The 26522-nt window shown below is 35.7% G+C and overlaps 2 protein-coding genes across 2 annotated transcripts in view; one reads left to right on the top strand and one right to left on the bottom strand.

Moving 5' to 3' along the window:
* NPC1 (NPC intracellular cholesterol transporter 1) overlaps nucleotides 1–25113 on the top strand; it is a 46970-nt gene extending 21857 nt beyond the window's left edge. The window contains exons 6-25 of the mRNA XM_081950279.1: nucleotides 1416–1665; nucleotides 3168–3244; nucleotides 4343–4713; nucleotides 5958–6184; nucleotides 7036–7136; nucleotides 7527–7629; nucleotides 8200–8389; nucleotides 10575–10757; nucleotides 11802–11916; nucleotides 12712–12839; nucleotides 12924–13067; nucleotides 13484–13573; nucleotides 14049–14239; nucleotides 15653–15768; nucleotides 15881–16010; nucleotides 18241–18441; nucleotides 20537–20768; nucleotides 21186–21299; nucleotides 22129–22291; nucleotides 23379–25113. Coding sequence (XP_081806405.1) covers nucleotides 1416–1665; nucleotides 3168–3244; nucleotides 4343–4713; nucleotides 5958–6184; nucleotides 7036–7136; nucleotides 7527–7629; nucleotides 8200–8389; nucleotides 10575–10757; nucleotides 11802–11916; nucleotides 12712–12839; nucleotides 12924–13067; nucleotides 13484–13573; nucleotides 14049–14239; nucleotides 15653–15768; nucleotides 15881–16010; nucleotides 18241–18441; nucleotides 20537–20768; nucleotides 21186–21299; nucleotides 22129–22291; nucleotides 23379–23461 — 3209 coding nt within the window. The 3' untranslated portion in view covers nucleotides 23462–25113. The remainder of the gene's footprint in view (nucleotides 1–1415; nucleotides 1666–3167; nucleotides 3245–4342; nucleotides 4714–5957; nucleotides 6185–7035; nucleotides 7137–7526; nucleotides 7630–8199; nucleotides 8390–10574; nucleotides 10758–11801; nucleotides 11917–12711; nucleotides 12840–12923; nucleotides 13068–13483; nucleotides 13574–14048; nucleotides 14240–15652; nucleotides 15769–15880; nucleotides 16011–18240; nucleotides 18442–20536; nucleotides 20769–21185; nucleotides 21300–22128; nucleotides 22292–23378) is intronic.
* Nucleotides 23950–26522, bottom strand: part of RMC1 (regulator of MON1-CCZ1) — a 29056-nt gene continuing 26483 nt past the window's right edge. Inside the window, exons 18-20 of the mRNA XM_081950280.1 lie at nucleotides 26443–26511; nucleotides 25569–25794; nucleotides 23950–24084 (exon numbers count right to left, since the gene is read on the bottom strand). Of these exons, the coding sequence (XP_081806406.1) occupies nucleotides 24005–24084; nucleotides 25569–25794; nucleotides 26443–26511 (375 nt within the window). The 3' untranslated portion in view covers nucleotides 23950–24004. The remainder of the gene's footprint in view (nucleotides 24085–25568; nucleotides 25795–26442; nucleotides 26512–26522) is intronic.

The raw sequence follows: 26522 nt of genomic DNA, 5'->3' as shown, positions 1-26522 counted from the left end.
GTAGGTGCAATTATATTCCATTTAAATTTGAACATTTATGTTTATCCTTTAATTAAACAGAAATACACAGAAAAGAGGGAGGAAGGGCAAAAAAACATTGTGACATTGATTGGTTGATTGAGTTGAATTGATTATATGTATTATATTGAACAAAAGTGTTAATGTTTTCAATTTTTTCTAATTGCAATGAATTGTGTTCAGTATTGAGTTCTGTTGATAATATATGTACATAATATATTTTATAGATTTTCGTCTTAAAAGCACACTGATTTTTCCAAAGCAACTAGTTTGATATATTCAGTCTTACAAAGTTAGATATTTTTTTTTTGCCTCATTGCATATGCTGGATGATATGTAATATAGTAATACAGTGTTACTTGTTTTGTGTTCCTCACTGTCTATGTAATGTATTTCTCCATTTGGAACTTCGCCTTACCTTGAATGAGAGGTAAAAGTGTTAAAAGTGTTACATAAAATTGGAGGTTCTTTTACAATGGATTCCTCTGTTTCATTGATAGATAATACTATTGATAGATTATCTCACCTGGGGAAGTGTATCCTCAAGGATTTAGTTTGCCTTTCAACTGAATCTCACATCCTATGTGGCCCTGAAAAAATATTTATAGATGCCAAATATAGAATCCTTGATTTGGATTTTGAGTCAGGTTTAAAGTCTTGAGCCAATACAGTGGAGATCTCATTTACATATATTTTTTTAATATTCTGTCTGTTTTCCTTTAATCTAGTGAGGTTTGATGTCTTATCCTCTAGATGAGGGGTCTTCAACCGTGGCAACTTTTAAGACTTGTGGACTTCAACTCTCAGAGTTCCTCAGCCAGCTTCTAGAGACCCCTGCTCTAGATCAGAGGTGGAGAACGATGGCCCCTTTATGACTTGTGGAGTTTATGCTGGCTCAGGAATTCTGGGAGTTGAAGTCTACAAGTCATTGTTCCTCACCCCTGCTGTAGATGCTGGAGGGAAGGTGTAATAGTGCCTCCCACATATTTCCCTGCAGGGATGAAGCTATTGCAAAACATTGCTCATGTATTACTGCACTGTCCTTTATATAATAGTTAGTGCTCCAGGCTTATTAGTCCATTCCCTTACTGACTGTTTAGATTGAGGAGCAGGTAGTATACTTTCTCTTGGAAGACTAGCCTGCTAATACCTTCATAAAACAGCTAAATTCTTGGGACTTATTTATTGTCTTTTATATTGCTTTATTTCATTTTTTACATATGTGAATCTTGTGGCTTAGGCATGGTGTATATTGAAGTATTAATTTTTAATGACACAAAACTGAATTTGACAAACTATAAAAATATTCTTATGAGTTAAGTTAAAGAGCAATAGATTATATCTACACAGCTAATGCTATATTCTTGTTTCATAAATGTTATCTTCTCCCTTGTTAGATGTACCTATCCATGGTATGATTCCTATGAACAATGCTACCAAAGGCTGCAATGAGTCTATGGATGATATCACAGGACCTTGTAGTTGTCAAGATTGTTCCATTGTCTGTGGCCCAAAACCAGAACCACCACCACCTCCTGCCCCTTGGCTTTTGCTTGGTTTAGATGCCATGTGTGTTATTATGTGGATCTCCTACACAGCATTTCTTCTTATTTTCTTTGCAGTGGTTTGTGGCGTCTGGTGTTACAGGTAAATAGTCATTTAAAGCACTTTACATTGAAAATATTGCAAAACTGTTTATATACTGTTAAATCAATTATACATACTCACTGTTTAGCATCACTTTTAGAAACATTTATGTTCCTCACAAATGGTTTCTCAGTTAAATAGTCATTAATGTTTTCTATTCTCTAATATGAAATACAGTGTAAAATATGGAAATGGGCATCCTGTAGATCTGAAAACTAAATAAAATAAAAATAAAATGTTGCATATTTGACCACTTCATCTATTAACATAATCAGATTTGGCAAAATTATATGGGATGAGGGAAAGAACTCTTATACCGTAAGCAGTTGTGTTACATTGAGATCTCTTTTTTGTTAGTGTTGATTTACACAAAATGTTGGCCTTGATCAGTGGGGGATAAATGAATGGTATGCTTCCAGCTGTATTGCTAATGATTCTAAACTACAGAGCCATCAGAAAATGGACTGAATAAACATAATTTAGAATCATTGTTAATAACCATGGGATTTTTTCCCCTTTCTAATTGCTTGCTGAAAAAGGAGGATGGTTGGATTGAATGACATTAAATACAGCATGTAACATTCTCTCAGTTTAGTTGCAAGCGGATGTTTTGAAAAGCTGTGTATGTTAGACAGTTTCTCATCATGATAGATCTTAGTTTTTAATACCAAGTCATCTAAAGAGGAAGCCCTTCAGAAAAACAAGAAAGAAAGGCAGATGAAAGCCCTCTCAGTTATCTTCCAGTTGGACTGTCTCTTCCCCACTCTTCATTTCAGAATATATTTGCTGAAAATATTCTTACATCTCTCAAGTTTCAATAATATTCAAGTCTGTGGACTATGAGGAACATTCCAAAAACTTTATTTCCTCTTATTACTTCATGGTTGATTTGGATATTTTCAGTGTCTTGCTGTAATATACAATTACTTTTCAGGTACACATTGTAATTTAAGTTTGATAAGAGATGCCTGTACTTTTTTATATACCGTATTTTTCAGAATATAAGATGCACCTTTTCCTCCCAAAAAAGAGGATGAAAATCTGGGTGCATCCTATATACTGAATAAAGTATTTTTGGCCTACCGAACCCCCACCCCCTTTGCAAAAATAGACATGCAGAGGGTTTGGGAGGCTTGCAAAGTGCTCCTAGGGGCTGGAGAGGGCAAAAATTAGCATAAACTGGACCGTTTTTACTTATTTTTGCCCCCAGCCCCCAGGAGCACTCTACAAACCTCCCAAAGCTCTGCATTCCTTTTTTTTTTTTTTTTTTTTTGCAAAAAACGAGGCATGCAGAAGGTTTGGGTGGCCTGGAGAGTGCAAAAACATTTTTTTAAATTTACCTCTTCAAAATAATGGTGCGTCTTATACACCAGTGTGTCTTATAGTCTGAAAAATACGGTAATTATACTTAGTCAAGTAGCCAATAGTTTATCTATAGTATGACATAAATTAATGTAAAATGCTTACTTGTGCTACATTGTCTGTGTTTATATAATTTACAGGAAGAGATATTTTGTTTCTGAATATACACCCATTGATGGCAATATTGCATATTCTGTTAACTCACATCAAAATACTGGTAAGTTCTAGAATATAAAGGAACCAATATTTGTACTTGCTTCTAGAAATAGCAGCCACAAATGTTAATTTGTTAATATTGCATGCTTTATTATGGGACATAATGGTCTGAAGTGTTTTGTATTTCATTATAATTTATTTGCTGTCAGTGACAAATAATTAGAGAGCAATATTGGTTCCTTCTTTCAATTCACCAGTGTAAAAGCCTATACTTCCTAATTATTTCTATTGTCTCCAGTCTCACATTAACTCTGTTATCACATGGCAGCCCTATCACATCCTTTTTCACATGAAAACTTTTTAACATACCATATTTTTCAGAGTATAAGAGACACCTTTTTCCCTCAAAAAAGGAGCTGAAAATCTGGGTGCGTCTTATACACTGAATACAGCATTTATTGCCTCCTGAACCCCGCCCCTTCACCAAAATGGCCATGCATAGCTTTTAGAAGGCTTTCAGAGAGCTCCTGGGGGTGGAGAGGGCAGAAATGAGCAAAAAATGGGCTGTTTTTTGCTCAGTTCCCCCCCCCCCCAACCCCCAGGAGCATTCTATAAGCTTCCTAAAGGCTATCTATGCCCCTTTTTGGGCAAATAAACGGGCCCATTTTCACGAAAAACTGGCAGTATTTTGCTCATTTTGCGCGCACACACCCCAGGAGCACTCTACAAGCCTCCAAGGGCTATTCATGCCCTTTAAAAAAAAACAAAAACAAGCCCATTTGTATGAAAAAAACGGGCCATTTTTGGGAGGTTTGCAGAGTGCAAAAAAATTTTTTTTTAAATTTGCCTCTTCAATACCTTGGTGCGTCTTACAATCCGGTGCCTCTTATACTCCGAAAAATACGGTAATTCTTTTTTTCCCCACGCAAAATCTGAAAACATTCAGAATTTCATAAAACTATGTTGGACACAGAAATCTGAATTCTGACTGTGCCAAATCAAATACTTCTATTGTGATTTTCTTTACAGTTAAAAAAACCAAACCAATTTCATACCATCAATTCATAGTTTCAAAAATAACAGGACAATAAAAAACATGTTTGATTAAAAATGTTGTGCAGTTGTATATTATTTGATATTTGTGACTGTGTCGTTGCAGGAGAAGTTACTTGGTGTGAAAGATTTGGTGAGAGGTTTGAGAATGTTTTAAGAGTTACATTTACGTCATGGGGAGCCTTTTGTGTTCGGAATCCACGACCTGTTATTCTGTTCTCCTTGATTATCATTGCCATGTGTTCTTCAGGCTTGGCATTTCTCAAAATAACTACAAATCCTGTAGATCTGTGGTCAGCCCCAAATAGCCAAGCCCGGAGAGAGAAGGAATACTTTGATAATAATTTTGGACCTTTCTTCCGAACTGAACAACTCATTATTCAGGCAGTGAATACCACTCCAGAGATCTATAAGCCATATCTTCCAGGACCAGATGTTCCTTTTGGACCTCCACTTACAAAACATATCTTGCATCAGGTAATATAGGAACTAATATATTGATATTCAATTAGTGTATGTACAAGTTAAATGCATATTCTTCTGTTTGATCAGCAGAATTTCTAGTGAACATTTAGTTTGGATCCTATGGAATGAGTTATGCAAAAGCTGATTATTATTTTTGGGATTGTATTATGATAGAGTAAGAGCTGATAGGATTTGGGTGAGATCGCTTGTGGAAAATAAAAGGCATAAAAACTAAACTGGGTCATAGATTAGCTTTTTTTTTTTAATTAAAATTTTTAATAGATTTTACAATTATCACCCCCCTTACCCTTCCCTCTTCCCGCTGTCCCTCCCCCCGACCTCCCAGAGCAAAATACAGGGTATAAACATTTAACAACCATATGCTAACATAAGCTAACTAATTTTAACATGTTACTATTCTTATGCTTTATCTCCCCCTTTATTAAACTAACTTTGAATAAATTGTAGTGGGTCATAGATTAGCTTTCAAATCAAAGAATAGGATCAGTGGTGGGGGGAATTATAAGTTTCAATTAGCTGGCTTAGCCGATTTATAGCTCCATCTTCCACCTCCTGGCAAATATTTTATCGTGGAATTTTTAAGGGAATTTTAATCTTATTTGTATTTTAATTAAATATGGTACAGTATATTTTCTACCTCCTCCGTCTACGTCTATGTCTATGTTTATGTATATGTATTCTATTTTGATATGTATATGGTTTTTAATAATGACTGTACACCGCCCCGAGTCCTGTTTAGGAAAGGGCGCGGTTTAGAAATAAAAGCTTGATTGATTGATTGAAGAATGCAAGAAAAATGCTTTTAATTAAAGCATACTCTTGTAGAAAGCTCAATAAATTACATATTCACTTAAAGTGTGTGGGGGGGTGTTTGTTTGTAAGCAACATTTTTGCTATAAACTCACTAAATTTTATGTTTAACTTAACATGTGATGTTAAACTTAATAAAGAAATCACACAGAAATACACACATACTCACACTTGCTTTTTCAATAGTATGATACTGTATTTAATATTGTATTTTTGTCATTTGAATTGATTCTGTTTTTTTTTAAAGTACTTTTTTCAGAATTTGCTGAAAAGTTATTTTGGCTCATTGTGCTTGATATCTTGCTTTTAATTAAAATGTTGATTACAATTAACTTCATCTATCATATCTTAAAGATACAGAGAGAAACGATTCTGTCCCATTGGTAAACTAAGTAATATTTTTTTTAATTCTCTCATATTTGTAGATACTAGATTTGCAAAATGGTATTGAAAACTTAGCTGCATCTTATCAAAATGAAACTGTAATGTTGAAAGACATTTGCCTGGCACCTCTTGCTCCCTACAATAACAACTGTACTATTCTGAGTGTTCTCAACTACTTCCAGAACAGTCATTCTAGGCTAGATGCTAACATTTCTGATGAATTCTATACCTACGCTGACTTCCACTCTCACTTCTTATACTGTGTCAGGTAGGCCCAGTCAAAAATACCATCTCTGTCTCTTGATTACATACTTTTGTAACTTTAAAATTCTGTTAGGCTGATTTTCTTCTTTTTTTTATATTGATATACTTGGTTAACTGCCTTGAAGGCTCATCAGTGACATAGTATTCAAACCAGTAATACCTTTGCTTGTTTGATAAATAATTAAAATATCCACCCAAAGCTAAACAAATAAGTTAGCAGAATTAATGAATTCAATCTTGAAATATAATTAGTAAGGATGCATTTGCCCAAGAGTTAAGACTTTCTTTAAGATTAACCATAATTCCCTTTCTTGGGACTTTGCTTAATATTACTTAAACCAGATCAGAATGTGTTTTGTTGAAACATATGTACTAACCAAGCCACAATACCTCTCAATGTATTATTTAGCTGTCAGGTAATACAAATTGTCTAAATATGAATTCATAAAGGGAAGTACTGTGCCCTAAAATTTTCCAAATTAAGACATATTTTGAAAGTTTGTACTTGAAAAAATATTGTTCAATAATTTCTAAATTAAAACTGAAATAAATGACATTTCTTTTGATTCAGCATATATTTACTTCTAAAATCTGTGTACTCCAGGGATGTCCAAACTTGGGAACTTTAAGACTTGTGGACTTCAACTTCCAGAATTCCCCAGCCAGCCATGCTGGCTGGGGAATTCTGGGAGTTGAAGTCCACAAGTCTTAAAGTTCCCAAGTTTGGACACCCCTGGTGTACTCTAAAGGTCTTCTGAAAAGCCAGCTCTTTATGAATTATTGCAATTTACTTCAATATTGTCATAAGAAATGCCAGCTTACAAGTTCTGATCACATTGTGTCCAACTTTGATAGGGCTCCAGCATCTCTGAATGACACAGGCCTCCTCCATGAACCTTGCTTGGGGACATTTGGTGGTCCTGTCTTCCCATGGCTGGTGATGGGAGGATATGATAGTAAGTGTGATATATTTCTTCGTTTTATTGCTGAAATAAGCAGGCCTGTAAATCCACTTTCTTTTTAGACAGTCCAAATTATGCCGTCCCTATATTGTAGATATCTAAATTGCTGCTGATATTTATTTGCTAGCATGTGTGGGACATTATAACTAACAAATTACTGTTTCTAGACTATAGAGAAATAAAAGTGCTGGCAGGAATTCAGGCAGATGCAAAATGCTATTTTGCTCCTATTTTTACAAGTAAGGTAGCATCATTTTAAACAGGTATGTGTGTAGCAGTGAGGAGCTTGATAACTGTGAACTGGTACCCTTATTTTGTATTTTATGTGTGTGTGTGTCTTTGAAATAATTTTTCATCTACTTTAATCTTTTATTAAATATTTAGATGAAAATTATAATAATGCCACAGCACTTGTGATCACATTTCCTGTCATAAATTACCAGAATGGCACAGAAAAGATGATGAAAGTTTTGGCTTGGGAAAAGGAGTAAGTTTTTTTCTAATTTTTTCTAAATTTATCTGACATAATCTTTATAAACTTTTCAAATTGAAGTTCAGTAAATTATTCCTGCTTAGTAATTTTATAACTGCTAAGTACTTTATTACTACTAATAAAGGTATGCTTTACAGTGTTTTAAGTGCTCCAAAATAAAGCAGCAGCTTCATGTTTTTATAACATGACTATTTATTTATCTGAATATTTATTCAGAAAAAAAGTGGGTTTTGATATTAATAACTTTTTCAGTTCTTTCAGCATAGGAATTATATTATACAAACCATGTTTTATACTTACAACCAACAGATTTCACTTTTAAAATCTCAATTGGGTAGATCAAGGATAGTTTTAATTTGAACTACCTGAAAAAAACATGTTACATTTAAGCATAAGAAATGTAGGAACTTACACCAAAATTAACATATATTGGCAATGCAGGGTGCAATTTAACAATAAAATATTGAAATAATTTGTGTACATATTGCTCAAAGATTTGTGTTTAATAGAGTTTGGCTAGTCTAGCTTTCGTAAAAATTATTGACATTCTTATCTGTTTTTCAGGTTTATCAATTTTGTGAAAAACTATGACAACCCAAATTTAAAAATTTCCTTCTCTGCTGAACGTAGTATTGAAGATGAAATAAATCGAGAAAGCAACAGTGATGTTCATACTGTTTTAATTAGCTATGTAGTCATGTTTTTATACATTTCCGTAGCTCTTGGGCGTTTTACGAGTTTTACTAGAGTCTTGGTATGCATCTTTTTAACTATTGAATTTAAATATAGAGTTCAATGTCTTGCAAGTTTAGTTAAAATTGTAGCACCTTAATATTTATTTTTATTTTATTTTGAACATTTACCTATTTAACAGCTAAGAAGTAAGGTGAATGGTAACATACAGGTGAAACTCGAAAAATTAGAATATCGTGCAAAAGTTCATTTATTTCAGTAATGCAACTTAAAAGGTGAAACTAATATATGAGATAGACTCATTACATGCAAAGCAAGATAATTCAAGCCATGATTTGTCATAATTGTGATGATTATGGCTTACAGCTCATGAAAACCCCAAATCCACAATCTCAGAAAATTAGAATATTACATGCAATCAATAAAACAAGGATTGTACATAGAACAATATCGGACCTCTGAAAAGTATAAGCATGCATATGTACTCAGTACTTGGTTTGGGCCCCTTTTGCAGCAATTACTGCCTCAATGCGGCGTGGCATGAAAGCTATCAGCCTGTGGCACTGCTGAGGTGTTATGGAAGACCAGGATGCTTCAATAGCAGCCTTCAGCTCTTCTGCATTGTTCGATCTCATGTCTCTCATCTTTCTCTTGGCAATGCCCCATATATTCTCTATGGGGTTCAGGTCAGGCGAGTTTGCTGGCCAATCAAGCACAGTAATCCCACAGTCATTGAACCAGGTTTTGGTGCTTTTGGCAGTGTGGGCAGGTGCCAGGTCCTGCTGGAAAATGAAGTCAGCATTCCCATAAAGCTCGTCTGCGGAAGGAAGCATGAAGTGCTCCAAAATCTCCTGGTAGACGGCTGCATTGACCCTGGACTTAATGAAGCACAATGGACCAACACCAGCAGATGACATGGCTCCCCAAATCAACACAGACTGTGGAAACTTCACACTGGACTTCAAGCATCTTGCAGTGTGTGCCTCTCCATTCTTCCTCCATACTCTGGGTCCTTGGTTTCCAAATGAGATGCATCTTTTCTCATCAGAAAAGAGGACTTTGGACCACTGAGCAACAGACCAGATCTGTTTTTCTTTAGCCCAGGGAAGACGCTTCTGACGTCGTTTGTTGTTCAGGAGCGGCTTGATAAGAGGAATATGACATTTGAAGCCCATGTCCAGGATCCGCTGTGTATGGTAGCTCTTGATGCACTGACTCCAGCCTCAGTCCACTCCTTGTGAAAGTCCCCAACACTTTTGAATGGCCTTTTCCTGACAATCCTCTCCAGGCTACGGTCATCCCTGCTGCTTGTGCACCTTTTTCTTCCACACTTTTCCCTTCCACATAACTTTCTATTAATGTGCTTTGATACAGCACTTTGGGAACATCCAACTTCTTTTGCAATTACCTTTTGAGGCTTTCCCTCCTTATGGAGGGTGTCAATGATGGTTTTCTGCACAACTGTCAGGTCAGCAGTCTTTCCCATGATTGTGATTCCTACTGAACCAGACTGAGAGACCATTTAAAGGCTCAGGAACCCTTTGCAGGTGTTGTGGCTTAATTAGCACTCTATGGGACACTTTGAGCCTAGAATATTGCACCTTTTCACAATATTCTAATTTTCTGAGATTGTAGATTTGGGGTTTTCATGAGCTGTAAGCCATAATTATCACAATTATGACAAATCACGGCTTGAACTATCTTGCTTTGCATGTAATGAGTCTATCTCATATATTAATTTCACCTTTTAAGTTGCATTACTGAAATAAATGAACTTTTGCACAATATTCTAATTTTTTGAGTTTTACCTGTACCGTGTCAGGAAAGTACACACCCATATGTGCTGTAAATTATCCCTACAGTCTTCTGGAAATTAGCAAATTTATTTATCATTTTTTTAGCAGTTTTTCTCTTAAAATTTATAGAGATATACATGGGGAGCTCCCTAATTGCTTTATACAATACAGTATATGTTATCTAATAGTGTTGAAGATAACATGTTTCAGAACAATAATTTTCCTAAATAAGTAAAAGAGATTTGAATGTATATTACATATTATCTGGATTAGAAATTGATGTTCCTGATGTTGCCTGTTCACGTTATATTTCTTAGAATGAAATATAGAGGCTTTTAATTTGGCACAAGTAATAAAGTGCAGCTGGTTTGACAAACTATTAAATTGTAATTATTTTGTAAAAACAGAATTTTAAAAAGGCTCTAATTGTATGTTGTCTTTATTTACTAGGTGGATTCAAAGATCTCCTTGGGTATTGCAGGCATCCTGATAGTGCTAAGTTCAGTTGCATGCTCTTTGGGTATCTTCAGCTACTGTGGAGTCCCTCTCACACTAATTGTTATTGAAGTCATTCCCTTTTTGGTATTGGCTGTTGGAGTAGACAACATTTTCATTATTGTTAAGACACTTCAGGTATTTTTATTAATATATACAGTAAGGTGATATTTGCATATGCACCATTTTGTTGGAATAAATTAGTGGTGTTTTTAGCCTATGATTCTTTCTCTGGCTCGGATAAGGAATATAAGCCAAAATGATAATCGGTCTAGCTCACCCTGTTAGTAATACCTCTCCCAAGGTTTGGATGGAAACTTTTTACACCTTACCTAGAAATACTGAAAACTAAACTTTGGACCTCTTTTGACAGTGTGAACCTGCTGATGGCCAATGTGCCTCTGAAGGTTCCATTTTAATTAATATAGTTTGGCTTTTTGCAATAATGTGTTGATAATACACTAACCTTTCAAATAGTATTTGGGTGGCATTGAATATCTGTTTCTGGGCAGCAAGGAGAATACTATGTTTGCGGGCTTTCTGGAAAGCTTCATTTGACCTCTGTGGGAAACAACTTGCTCTTCAGCATGGTGCAAGAGTGTGTCTGATGACACTTCCCTCATGCCTGCAAACTCCCTTGTATGGAATAGCCATAAGAAGTGTCTGTTATGAAGTGGTGGGTTCCGGATCCCGGTGCAACCGATACGGTGCAACAGGGCTGGATATTCACATGCATGTGCGCAGCACGCGCATAGCGCATACCCTCCCGAGGCTGGAGGGTTTCCTGAAGCCTGGGGGGGATGAAAAATGGCTCCAATGAGCCAACCGGAAGTTCGGAAATGATCCATTTCTAGCTTCCAGGAAGCTGAGGGAGGCCATTTTCGCCTTCCCCAGGCTTCGGGAAAGTCTCCGGAGCCTAAGGAGAAGTCGTGCGCACATGCGTGGGGGGTGGGGTGCATGCGCAGGTGGGCGGAGAGGATTGAATTGGTGTGGGCACATGTGCAATTGTGCTCACGGACACAATTTTGGCATGCCGTAAGAAAAAGGGTTGCCAACACTGGCCTAGACCCTAGAGCCTTTGCAGGTTGGTAAGGAAGCATATTTCTCCATTTTTTTAACTAAAACAATTTGTATCATAGATCTGACACACAATTTGATTTAATGATTGAATTATAATTTCAGAGAGATGAACGGCTTCAAGATGAAACCGTAGATAAGCAGATTGGTCGAATCCTTGGAGAGGTGGCTCCTAGTATGCTTCTTTCCTCATTTTCAGAAGCTGTGGCTTTTTTCTTAGGTAAGATTTTTAAATTTTTGGATACTTTGCATTTGGAATTAATTATTTTCTCTTATTCCATGACTAGTATTTTAAAAAAGTAGAATAAGCAAAACCATTATTTCCAAATCCTTGAAAATCAACAACAGCCCCAAGTGAGGGCTGAATAGAGGTGTTTTAAAAGGAACAACTAAAATACATTTCAGTAGAATGCCAAAACTGGTGAAATATAAACTGCCAAATTCTTGATAGCAATGTGGAACATTATTTTAACCCAATCTTGTTTATGAACAACTCTGCAGAATATTGCCCATATTTTTACTTTTCACCAAATGTATTTCTGATAAAGCTGGGAAAAGGGATATATTATGGAATAAAACGATACTATTGGGTTCATTTCTGCAAGTTATTTCTGAATTTAAAACATCTGTTCAGTTAAATGTTGAGTATTGAGTCCTTAAACATATTGCTATATACTGAAACATTTTCTGTTGTCCTTGTATGGGAGTCTTGGCATAATATCTTCATAGGAAACCAGAATTTGGGAGAAAATCACAATGTTAATGTCTACTATTTGGAATGCTTTTATTGAAGTAATTCCCCATTTTTTTCACCATCTTCTCATGAATTGTAGAAATGTACTGGTTAGTAATTTCTTTTCTTTTTAATGACAGTGTTTTACATAAGTTACCTTTTAAAAAAATTGAGTTGGCAAATTGCTTCATGGTATTTTATGGGAAGTGGTATATAAATGTTTGAATATATTCTTTTGTATTGAGTTAGCATGATGTACATCTGTTTATTTTTCTCTTTTAGGGAGCTTGTCTACTATGCCTGCAGTTCGTACATTCTCCCTCTTTGCTGCTGTGGCTGTCTTTATTGATTTCCTTCTGCAAATTACCTGCTTTGTAAGTGTCTTGGGCTTGGATGTTAAGCGCCAAGAGGTAAGTTCATTATAAGCTCTTTTCATATTTGTTTTGGATCAGCATTATTTTAGCACATTCATTTTGGCATTTTTTATATTCCAGAGTAATCAATGTGATATCCTGTGCTGTATCAAAGCTCCTGAAGAAATCAGTAGTTCCCGTCCCTCTAATAAAAGAATGTTGATTCTGTTTTTCAAAAACATTTATTTTCCGTTTCTTCTTAAAGAGTGGATGAGACCAATTATTGTACGTACACCCTCATTGTTTTAGCTAAAGTTCCTTTTGATTTAAAATATCTAAACTCTGGATAATAATCTAAATGCAATCATGAGATTTTTTTTAAAATGGTACAAATATATTTAATTTTATGCATATTTGTGTTCATCCTTGGCTGGTTTTCAGAATACTAAAAATGAGTTCAGTAGTCTGAACAGATTAATGTTAATTTTACTTACATTTATTGTAAAAGGACCATGTTAAATATTTCTTCCACCCTATTGCTAATGTATCATGACACTGTTTTAACCTTTAAATGGTAAAGCTACAGTATATTTTCTAGCAGCACTGATTTACTCTATAGATTTCAACTATGTAAACCAAATTGTGAACAGGTTTTAGATGAATGCTATTTGTGAGACAAAGATGATTTTGCTGTATTTCAGATATCCATATTTGTGGGTGTGTTATCATTCAGCATAGCAGTTATCAACAAAGTTGAGATTGGCCTGGACCAGAAATTATCAATGCCTGATGTAAGTTTTTCAACTGCTTGTTTTGCTACTCTTTTTTTCTTAGCAAATACTAAACATTTCCTGAGAATTTCCTGAGAATGACAGCTCTCTATTTGTGCTTATAACAAATAGATTAGAGAAGAGAGGGAGGAAGGGTGGGAGGGAGGGAGAGAGAGAGAGAGAAAGGAGGGAGAGAAAAGATAGCAATAGCACTTAGACTTATATACCACTTCACAGTGCTTTACAGCCCTGTCTAAGTGGTTTACAGAGTCAGCATATTGCCCCGGAACAATCTGGGTCCTTATTTTACCCACCTCGGAAGGACGGATGGCTGAGTCAACTTGAGCCCGTGAGAATCAAACTGCTGAACTGCTGGCAGCCGGCAGTCAGCAGTGGGAGCCTGCAGTACTGCATTCTAACCACTGCGCCACCAAGAATGTGGAGATATTTTCTTACTTTATTTTCCTATCCCTTGTGTTCTCTCTTTTAAAATAAGGATTCCTATTTGATAGTCTACTTCAACGATCTTGGGAAATACCTGCACACAGGTCCTCCAGTATATTTTGTGTTGAAAGAAGGCCATGATTATACAACACCAGATGGACAAAATATGGTCTGTGGAGGAATGGGATGTGACAACAATTCTCTGGTACAGCAAGTGTTTGATGCAGCAGATTTTAGCAGCTAGTAGGCATTCATTTTCCTTTTTCCTTAAAGATTTTCTATTGCAAATAATGTTCTGTTAGAAAGGAACAAACTGTTACTTAGACTCATCATTAACCAGCCTCTTGTGTAAGTCCAATATAAGAAAATTATCCAGGTCACACTCTTGATTTATTATTTGTATTTCCTTTTGAATTATTAAGTTGTTATGTCCAATGTAGCATCATATTCCATATCATTCTTGTAGCCTCTCGTGTTTAAATCCATTTTCAAATCAGTGTCAGTCTTGACCAATGAAACCTGTTCCTCTTCCACAGCAACTTTTAAACGCACAGTCTATTTATAGAGCAGCCACTCTTAAAATTAACTTCTGGGTCCATTGTTCCAAAATAGTATGTTCAGTATGAAAACATTTTGCTTCATTCTGTATTAGTAAGTCAAATTTCATTCTCCTTTCATCAATCCTTGAACTTTTATTTAAAACTTCTTTCACTAAGGATTGAAGGAAAACCCTCTGGTGTTTCAAGCTTGTCAATTCAAAGCCTTCTAATTCAGGTAGACCTCAACTTACATCAGTTCGTTTAGTGACTGTTCGAAGCTACACTGCCACTGCCACAGAAAAAAGTGACTATTTTTCACATTTATGACCATTGCAGCATCCCCAGGATCAACTGATTTACATTCAGTTACTTGACATCTGGTTCATATCTTTGATGGTTTCGGTGTCCTGCGGTCATGTGGTTATACCAGGGGTGTCCAAACTTGGGAACTTTAAGACTTGTGGACTTCAACTCCCAGAATTCCCCAGTCAGCCATGCTGGCTGGGGAATTCTGGGAGTTGAAGTCCACAAGTCTTAAAGTTCCCAAGTTTGGAGACCCCTGGGTTATACTTTGCGATCTTCTGACAATCCATGGGGAAGCTACATTCACTTAACAACTTTGTTAATTTAATTTAACAACTGCAGAGATTCACTTAACAAATGTGGCATTTGTTAAGTGATTTTTGCCCCATTGTATGACTTTTCTTGTCACAGTTAAGTGAACCACTGCAACTGTTAGTAACATGGTTGTTAAGTGAATCTGGCTTTCCCATTGACTTGACTTGTCGGAAGTTCGCAAAATGGTATCACATGACACACACACACGGGACACTGCAACTGTCATAACTATGAGTCAGTTGCCAAGCCTCTGAATTTTGATTGCGTGGCCATGGGAATGCTGCAGTGGTGGTAAGTCACTTTTGAAAAACAGTCATAAGTCACTTTTTCCAGTGCTATTGTAAATTTGAACAAAGGACTACCTGTATATTTTTTAAAACTTACGCTATCTGGATTGAATGTATATTTTTTAAAAAAATATTCAGTTTGTGTAGAATGTACGTTTGCATGTGCAGAATGTAAAATGTTTGACAAACGATGGTACCATTTTCATATTTAGTACAAAAATTGGCTATTCACCTTCTTCCTGGATTGATGACTACTTTGACTGGGTCAAGCCACAATCTTCCTGTTGCAGAACTTATAACACCACTGGAGCGTTCTGCAATGCTTCAGGTACAGCTGAATTTCAAAGCTTAATGAATTAATTGAATCTAAAGCAAATCAGTTTTACATGAATGAAGACAAATGTTAATTTTATGAATATTTTCCAATAACATTTATACAGTTATCAATCCATCATGTGTGCGCTGCCGGCCAATGACTAAAGAAGGAAAACAGAGGCCTGAGGGTGAAGACTTCATGAAATTTCTCCCTATGTTCCTCTCGGATAATCCTAATCCGAAATGCGGCAAGGGGTACGTTTGGAAGGGCATTGAGTCGTAAAAACCCTGGCTTTCTTTGTCTATATAATAATGCTCACAGCACAAGAAGTGCACAATAAAGCTGAACTTTAATTTTACATTTGGGTAGGCAAATATTGCTTAATAAATACAATTTAATCTTAGCATAATTATTGCCAGAATTGAAACACAGCAATTGAAGGTTATAACTTCCATGTAGAAGAAACTGAAACAATTGAAAGGGAAGTTGAATACACCTGTATGTTAATAATAGTTGTGGAGGTAATTATTCCCGGTCAGTTCAAATAATATTTTCTAAAAGGGGTGACATGACTAGGGATGACATGATAGCAGTGTTCCAATATTTAAGGTCCTGCCACAAAAAAGAGGGAATCAACCTATTCTCCAAAATGTCTGAAGGGGGACAAGCAGCAGTGGATGGAAACTAATCAAGGAGAGAACCAACCTAGAACTAAGAAATTTCCTGACAGTGAAAACAATCAGCGGGGATGGCTTGCCTTCAGAAGTTGTGTGCACTCCAACACTGGAGGTTTTTAAAAGATTGGACAACCATTTGTCTGAATTATAGGCTTTTCTATCTGAGCAAGGGATTGGACTAGAAGATCTCCAAGCTCCCTTTCAACTCTGTTAGTCTGCTGTTGTTAAAATAAATCAAGAACTTTCAAAAGGGCATGAAGTAGTGAATAATGAAGTTATTTATGTTAATGTTCAAATTTGTACTTTAAACTTAAAATAAAAATGGTTAGTGGGTTTTAATAGCAAGAAAAACTAGTGGGAAAAGGAGCTCAACATTCGTGGGAGTTTCTAAGAAAGGAAACAGTAATTTTGCATATAATTCTAGAAAACAGCATTTTTCTCTGAAAAGAGAATATTCACTATAATTATAAAGTGAAACGCACAGGAACAATATTACAGTTTAAGCTTCATAACAACATAGTCCAGGATTATGCACTGTTCTTGTATGGGATGAAATCTCCAGGACCAGATTAATTTATTTTATGGCACCGAATGAAATAGTTAATGGTTTGGTCAAAACAATATAAATTGCCTGAAACAATGTAGAGATCAGAACAGATAAAATGCTACAGTTGAAGCTTTAGGACAAAGAGTCCTATCTTCAAAAAAAAAAATGATCTAAGAAACTTCAAACTTCTGAGTCAATATCTGGAAAAAAATTCGAATGCATAATCAAACAATGTCAGGCTGCATTAAATCTATTGATTTTATCAAACCATTTGATATGCAGGCTGCATTAAATCTATTGATTTTATCAAACCATTTGATATGCAGTCCCATAATATTCAGGCTGGCAAGTGAATTAAACATTAACTAGGTTAATGTTCTGTGGATTTTGCAGTTGATTTTGTAATAGTATTAAACTGAAGGTAAAATTCAGTGGCTTTGCCACCATAAAATGTTCAATAAAATATATGGTTTTATATTTTTGATTTAGTAGTATAAATTGAAACTCTAGTGTGTCTGCCTGTATCCTATAGTACTCTCATTTTAAAAATTGGAAAATTCTTGTGCTATGGGCAAAGATCCAGTCTAAGGCAGTACGTAGTAGAAAATTAAAAATAGTGGATCTTCATAATCCAGTAGTTCATTTGCAGGTATGCTCAATAGTATACAGTATTTGTCCATTAAAAAGGTAAAAGTAAATAAAAATTAAAGAGAGCATGGGAGCCATTACGCCCCTTAAAACCTACAAATATAAGAAAAAATGCCATGATTTCTTTGGAGTGATTTTTTTTAAAGATATGCAATAGTACCCTACCTTTATAAGCTTTCTTGATCCATATAAAAATAGTCCTAAAATGTGTCCAATGGCAAATATGCTGCTGCTGTGAACTGTTTTTCCCATCCTCGTTCTATTGCTTTATCTTGTTTACTTTTAGCAAGTATTGATCTGTAGCATCTCCTAATACAGTGGTTCTCAACCTGTGGGTCGGGACCCCTTTGGGGTGTCAAACGACCCTTTCACAGGGGTCGCCTCAGACCATCGGAAAACACATATTTTCAATGGTCTTAGGAACCGAGACACCAATTTTATGGTTGGGGGTCACCACATGTGGAACTGTATTAAAGGGTTGCGGCATTGGGAAGGTTGAGAACCACTGTCCTAATAAGATAATAGATGCAAATTGAAATGCCTGTTAGTCTGTTGATTTGAAAGAAGCCAGCAGCTTTTTTGATGTATGCAAACTATACTCTCTTTTTTCAGAGGACACGCTGCATATGGTTCTGCAGTCAACTTTATACACAACTCTTCTGAAATTGGAGCCACTTACTTCATGACTTACCATACGGTGCTAAAAACCTCAGCAGACTTTATTGATGCATTGAAAAAAGCAAGGATGATAACCAAGAATATTACGGCAGCCATGGTCCACAAAGAAAAAAATGCTGAAGTTTTTCCTTACAGGTACAGTAATTCCTTTATGGGCAAAAAATTCTCCCACAACTTGCTCACTAAGAATTAGAATTTGATTATACAATATATGCTAGAACCCAATCCCTGAGCTTCTTCAGAAGTTGCCATTAAATTGTAAAGGGAGAAATTTTAAAATACACGGGAATAAATTATAATAGATTGTTGTTACAGCTAATATATTTCATTTAATCAAATTTGAAATTTGTTCTGACCCTTTCAACTTGTTTGTTCTGGACCACCATTTTTATTTTTATTTTTTGCTCTCTGTGCTTGATTCTCCTAGGTCACTTGAAAGCTACTGCAAATTTTGATTATTATGAAGTGATGGCAATAGTGTTCTGGATTTTTTTTTCCTGTGCAATTTTTGTATTTTTTTAAACAGGAAAATATTAATAAGCCTGTGCAAAGATAGAACAGTTTGCAAATAATTAAATCAATAATACTAATTTAGAATTGTATTCAAAGTGTTCCTTTTTGCTCTGATTAATTCCTAAATGTTTGATTGACTGAAGTTTTGTGGCTTTGGCTCATAAATCTAGAGTCACAAATGAAAAAAAAAATCTTTAAACTACCCAGTTTTGTCAGTCAATCAATCTTTAATCTGTAAATAATGTATGTAATTTTTAGTAACCTATTTTTCGGACTATAAGACACACAGGAGTATAAGATGCACCAAGATTTCGAAGAGGTAAACAAGAAAAAAAAGTTTTTGCCCTCCCTGGCCCCCAGGAGCACTCTGCAGGCCTCCCAAACCCTCTGCATGTTCCATTTTTTGCAAAAACGGCACGCAGAGGATTTGGGAGACCGGCAGAGTGCTCCTAGGGGCTAGGGAGGGCAAAAACGTGACATGTAGGGGTTTGGGAGGCAAAAAACGGACCCATTTTTTGCGGAAAAAGGCCCATTTTTTGCAAAACTGACATGTGCAGAGGGCTTGGGAGGCCTGTAGAGTGCTCCTGGACGCTGGAGAGAGCAAAAACGGCACTCCTGGGGTGCTTGGGAGGCCAAAAAAAGGTCCATTTTTTGCAAAAATGGGGTGCGCAAAGGGTTTGGGAGGCCTGCAGAGTGCTCCTGAGGGCTGGTGAGGGCAAAAATGAGCCCGTTTTTTGCTTCCCAACCCCACCCCACCCTGCCATGCATTGCATTTTTGCCCTCCTCAGCCCCTAGGAGCACTCTGCAGGCCTCCCAAATCTTCTGCGTTGCCTGGTTTTGCAAAAAACAAGCCTGTTTTTGACAAAAATGGGATGCGCAGGGCAGGGTTTCCAGAGGCCAAAAATGGCTGTATTGAGTTTATAAGACGCACCAAAATTTCCACCCCCTTTTAGGGGGGAAAGAACTGTGTCTTATACTCTGAAAAGTACAGTATTTGTCTTTCCTTCCAAAATAATAAAATTATTTTTTGCCACCATTAGTGGTGGAGAAACATCATTTTTGGTGCTCTTTCAGTGGAAAAAACCAAAAATGATCCAGAAAAAAAGCAAAATTGTTTTTACTGCCATCAGAAGCAGACATTAAATAATTTTAATCTGGAAAAAGCTATGCTGAAAAGGGTGGAAGGGAAGAGGAAAGCCAGCAGCAAGGTAGATAAACTAAGTTACAGCAACAATGGGTATGAGTTGGAAGAGCCTTTATTGAGAAAATCTATGTGGTTGTTAGGAGTCAAAGACTTGATGGCATGTACTCATCATAATCAATTTCTAAAAATCACTTAGCTGGCTTTGAGTCTTAGGCAGGACTAGAAGTCACGGTCTCCTGTTTTCTAGTTTGGTACCTTTATCACACCAAACAAGGTCTCATAACGTAAATGGGTACATGTTTAGCTACAAATACCTGTACAATGGTACTTTGTGCCTTTTGCTCTTTTCAAAAAAATAAAGTTAAATTTCAAATGCATGTTTGTATCACAGAAGCCTATCTTTAGGTTTGGAAAATTGGAATAGAATATTGTGATTAGGGTTGGACAAATTCATTAGATTCTTTCATTCTTGTCTTCAATTTTTGAAAAGTGGAGTGTGACTTTTTTAGAAGATGCTAAGTGGAAAGCTGTAGTTTATAAATTTGTTAACTTTAGTTATCTTTCTCTTCATAGCGTGTTCTATGTTTTTTATGAACAATATTTAACAATTGTGGATGACACCATCTTTAATCTTGGCATCTCCCTTGGATCAATATTCATAGTATCTACGGTGCTGCTTGGTTTTGAAATATGGGCTGCCGTTATTGTTTCCCTCACTATCGCTATGATACTGGTTAACATGTTTGGAATGATGTGGCTCTGGGGTATCAGTTTAAATGCAGTTTCCTTAGTAAACCTTGTAATGGTAAGTTTACCTACACTTTAATCCTAGCCTGTTTAAAAATGTTTGGTGCAAAACAAATGCTGCTTAAACTCTGTACATTTTCCCATTTTACTCTATGGTTTCCTGCCTACCAATGAGTGGCATTTTAATATCTTCCAAGCCTTATTCACAGTAAATGTTCGCTTTCTCAGTAGCTCTTTTTAAGGATTTTTAACTTTTGGGAATCAAGATTTTGATGTCTCTTCACCAATAATGCATCTTTATTTGTGACTGCTTAATAGTTGACTTTAATATGTGCTATGCTTAGAATAACTGGTCTAATACAGGTAGTCCTCAACTTTGCATATATTCTCTTAACAAATTCTAACTATTTATTTGAATGCCTTATGCTTTATAAAACAGTAGAATATCCTAATATCTATGTTATTTCCTTTGCAGAGTTGCGGCATCGCTGTTGAGTTTTGTAGCCATGTGACAAGAGCATTCACAATTAGTACAAAAGCAACAAGAGTAGAGCGTGCTAAGGAAGCACTATCCCAAATGGGGAGCTGTGTAAGTAGCATTTTGTATCCTGTCTGCCAGGCAATAGAAGCCACAGGAATTGGGCCCAATTGTCTTAACAGCTCATGGCCTGTATGCAATCAACATGTCAGCATATAGGTGCAAACTATGCTGTGCATCTGTGTGATGCAAAGTTCATCTCTTCCTGTAGTTTGTAAGTATAACTAAAAGCTTGTGGTACATAACCATTTTAACTCTAAGGACTACAGATGAAGAACGGAATGTGTGTAGGCATCACACGTCATATGCATACACTAGGGATGTCAAACTCACAGCATCACATGACATATCAGGACTTTCTCCCCCTTCACTAACTGGGTGTGGGCATGGCCAGCACATAACACATCCGGCCCATGGTCCGGTAGTTTGACAGCCCTGGCATATTCCATTGCTTGTCTCCTCTTTTACTACTGAAGATTGCAGTGGAGAGAGAGGAGATGAGGGCCCCCTTAAAAATATCCATCCCCGTTGCAAATCACTGTTTTGTTTTGTTGTAGAACAGTCTACAATAATCTAGAGTAGGAACACTGGGAAAAGGAAGAACACAATGAGCTTCTCTGTTTCATTAAGTATATTTTTATTGAAAAACCAATGAACTGGATCTCAGCAACCTGACTAGTTGATATGAGGAAAGTAGAAGTTTGTTTGCTAGCCATGCAGGAGACAGGATGCTGATAAATCTCTGTTATTGATGATGATGCTGATAATAAAAAATAATGTAAAAATAAAAGAATTCTGACCTGTTGGGAAATGGGTACATTCACTATAACAGGACAATGTGTTTTGCTAGGTTTGTTACTTTTTTATTTTATTTCAATAGGTGTTCAGTGGTATTACACTTACAAAATTTGGAGGAATAGTGGTGCTTATTTTTTCCAAATCTCAGATTTTCAAAGTCTTCTACTTCAGGATGTATTTAGCCATGGTGCTACTTGGATCAACCCATGGTCTAATATTTCTTCCTGTCCTACTCAGCTACATAGGTAAGACAAAATTGGAATTTGTTTCTGATATACTGACCTATATGCCACACAGACCACATTTAACATTGTGATATCTTTATTTAACATAATAAACTGGTTTAGCAAACTAGATCACTTGGGCATGTGCACACCCACTATTCATAATGAGAGTGAAATAAAATTTTTGTTTCTCATGTTAAGGCATTTGTAGGGGTGGGGGTATGGCTTATTGTCGTGCCACAGTATACCCCAAAAAATCCCCAGCATAGCATTTTTTGAAATTTCTATATTAACAAATTTATTAATTTTAATTTAGCTTAAAATAAGCCATTTTCATAATTATGTTTGAAGTTGAAGGACTAATTAATATTTTGCTAAAGTAAAATTTGAGGAGGAGCAAATGTGTAAATTCCTTGTTGTACAGTAGAAGAAAAAAAATACCCTTGCTTGTGGCAGGATTTATGCATCATGCTAGATTAATATGTTTTTGGCTTGTATTTGTGCCTTGTTTGTAAACTATGATCATGTCTTAACATGTGCACTAGGCCACACTACCTTATTCTATAAATTACGGTAGTGTGCTATACATCACCAGGTCCCAACCTTTCTGGCTTTGTGGACTGGCAGTGGATGATTCTGTGCAAACAGCAGGCGGGCACGCTCACATGTGCAGCTCCATTGGCACAAGGGGCAGGCACCCACTGCTTGCTCAAATGGAGCTTTGTACATGAGCTGCTCACGCAATTGGAGCTGTGTGCATGAGCGCACTTGCCCGCCACTTGTAGAGCTCAGTTCTGAATGGGCCATGGCCCGGCAACTCCTACTATACATGAACCCAGCCCATATTCTGCTAAACCGTGGTTTGTTGTATCAACTTCAAATTTGACCAGTAGGAGTAGAATGGATTTTAACTATAATCATTATGTTAAAATGACTTTAAAATGTCACTTGATTTCTATTGTAAGATGCCCAAACATATTATATTCATGTTTGTTATTCCATCTTTTTGCATCACAAGTGTTCTTTTGTGAAACATGTTTCACAATCTAGCATTACTGAACTAATAAATATGGAAGGAAAAATAAACATTTTTCTTTTTCCTCTATAGGGCCCTCAATAAATAAAGCTAAAGTTCGTGCAGCACAAGAAAGGAATAAAGGTACAGAAAGAGAAAAACTCCTGTTCTTCTAGCCATTTTAAACAAAGTGGTCAGTGGACTCTGAATTCTGGCTGAAGACTTATAAATTGTAGCAAGTTTCTATGATTACCGTCTCACAGCTGTAAAATGGTACTGGGATTAATTTTCTATATAACTGGAAGAAAAACAGTAATTCTGAACAGTTTGGAATCAGGAAGAATTATAACATCAGTTATTTATCAGTATTACTTAAACTAGAAACATTAATGAGAAATAATAATTTATTGTAGTTTTTGTTCCTGAAAAGGAAACTGTTTTGCAATAGAAATAGATTCCTGGTAACACTTAAAGTGATAGGTATGAGATTTAGATTGCTGAAACACTGACAATTTTTAATGCAAGTCAATGCAATTTTGGGCTTTATTTTTAGAAGAAAAATAAGCCATCTGTCAAAATGTTGTAATATTTTTAATATTTTCCAAAGGGTCTGTATATATACTTTATTATAAAATAGATCTTTTGTAGTTCAAAAGTAAAAGTACATAAATGCAATAAATTAACTTCATACATCCTTATAATGAAATAATTTTACTATGTCAGAAAGTGGTAGGCTTCATTAATGCTTGGTCTCCAAAAACCTGCTTAAAAAATGTGACATGCTCTTCACAATGTTCTCCTACAAGAAAAGGACAGAAAATGTAATCAGTGTTATTTTTTGACATCTTAAGGAATCCCACTTGGTTATATTATCAATATTGGTTTTTTAAAAAAAAAACCAACCTCAGGAGCTACCTCTGCTACACTCTCTTTATTACTCATACCCCAATTTTGAAACTGGGAAGCTGGATCACAAAACAGAAATCAAATGGGTAAAGGAGATGCATATAGGCTACAATACATTGTATATATAGCTTATGCTAAGACTTTTGTATAATACTACTAGGAAAGTAGATTTCATGCATAATCAAGAACATTGAGAGGAAAATGTTGCAGATTATCTTTGAGGCACTTTCCACAGAATTAAATATGATCTTTTTTTCTTATATAAGATTAGAAATTATAATTTGATTTGATACTGATATTTATTTTGCTTTTGAACACTATTGATAACTAAAGGGGTTATTGAGAAATGCACAAGGGCCCCTGGTAGAGTGGAACTGCATACATGAGGGAGCATTAATAATCAATCCTTTGCTGATTTGGAAATGGGAGTATGGGGATATTTTTCCTACAAAAAAACCTTAAAGGTAGAAAAAAAGGCAAGAATTTTGATTACAGGGAGATGAAGTTCTATTAAATAACTAGAAACATTCTTCTAATCTATCAAATTCATTACTGGGTGGTAATTAATAAGAATGACAAAGCACCTTTTAGTTTAAGTAAAGGTAAGTTAGTTCTTACAATGTTGTAGCAGGCTGTCTTCAACTGACCTATTAACCCTACTGTTAGAATATAATTACAATTCTACACCACCTAGCTTTATTGAAGTCAGCATTCAAACAGTAAGACCAATTTTTCTTTCAATTAAGGATCATGCATATTTTTCCAAATGTTGATACTGATACAGATGTTCCAACTGTTTTAGTAACTTTTATCTTTCTCCTAAGCTTGAGAAGGTCCCATTTGTCGTAACTGTTTTCAATATATAAAATTGTGCCTTACAGTGCCTTCAGAAATTAAATTTCATTTAAGGAAAAAACAATAATAGTGGTCTATGTTTCATTTTCTTTTCCTTTGCTGGAGGGGGCCTGGTTTCTTTTTTTAACATTTAAAAACAAAAACCCATCATCTAATGCATCTTTTGATCAATGTTGAGCAGGAGTGATAAAGTTCATACTCCAACAAGTCTCTGAAAGTTTATATATGAATTTATATATGAATTACTTAATGAAAAATTATACCAATTTGGTAAAATTTACTATCTATCCTTGGAGTAGCTTTTTATCTTAAAAACTAATTTTTATTTTGCAGTTTAAAAAATTACTACCTCTCTCTATTGATGAAAGTTAGTGAGACCCTGTTGCACCAATTAAAAATAATAGAGCTCTATGTTTGAAACAATCTAACAGATGGTGGGATTATTAGCTCTGAACTTTGAATATTATAAAAATTAAAAAGACGACCCAACCTTCTTTATATGCCTACCAAATTGCTGTTTACCTGGAGTGAAGCTAGGGTTTCCACGTATTCGCTGATTTCTCTGCTCAAAAAACCTGAATATGGTATAGAAGAGCATCTCATCTTCTGTTTGCTTTGCTGCATCAAGGAATTTACGAGCAGAAATGCTGTCATGTCCACCAATTCCTCTGATAAATCTCAAGGCGGCTAGTACTTGATGTTTAGACAGCAAAACTTCTACTATTTCATCATTTGCTGTACAAAGTCTCTGAAAGCATAAATGATGACATTAAATGGCTGCTGACCATACCTATGACTTCTTTCCCATGAGCGCCTTGCTTTATTTTCTGGTTATTAGTAAGTTTATTGTTGCAACCATAAATTATAACTAATGTAGCATGCTATAAAATATAAGTTTTGAATAGATTTTTTTTCAAAATGAGATGGACAGCAAATAATTTAATAAATAAATAAATAATATTGAAAAAACAATATTACATCTTTATCGGTACTCCTTTCTTTAATATTTTCTCTGTCTCAAGAGCCAAGTTCTCCCAAAGGTGGTAGGGAATACAGTTATAGGATTTGTGGCAAAAATTTGGTCCACTGATTCAAAGAAGAAACAAAGTTTGAGAAAACAAAGTTTGGTAAGATAGAATCTTTGAAGGCTTTCTAATTTCTTATAGGGGCCCACTAATGCATGATATATTTTAGTGGAGGTGGAAGGTAGCTCTATCCCTATCTTTAAACAGACAATGAGGCTGCCCTGGGAAAGGCCAAAATATTCCTTATGAAGTACTTTGAATTAAGTCCAATTGGACAATTAATAGATTTTACCTTTACTTAGAACTGCCTTCCCATAATTACCCATAATCAAAGGAAGAAAATGGCACATACACTTCCTCTGTCTACTTACCTTTAACATATCCAGGGAGAGTTGATGTGCTGGTGGGTAAATACTTTCAAGAGACAACAATAAGCAAGCCTAAAATAAGA

This window comes from Natrix helvetica, assembly GCF_964273705.1.
Source record: "Natrix helvetica genome assembly, chromosome: 4".
Classification (NCBI taxonomy): Eukaryota; Metazoa; Chordata; class Lepidosauria; order Squamata; family Natricidae; genus Natrix; species Natrix helvetica.
This window is presented reverse-complemented; position numbering and strand designations above follow the sequence as displayed.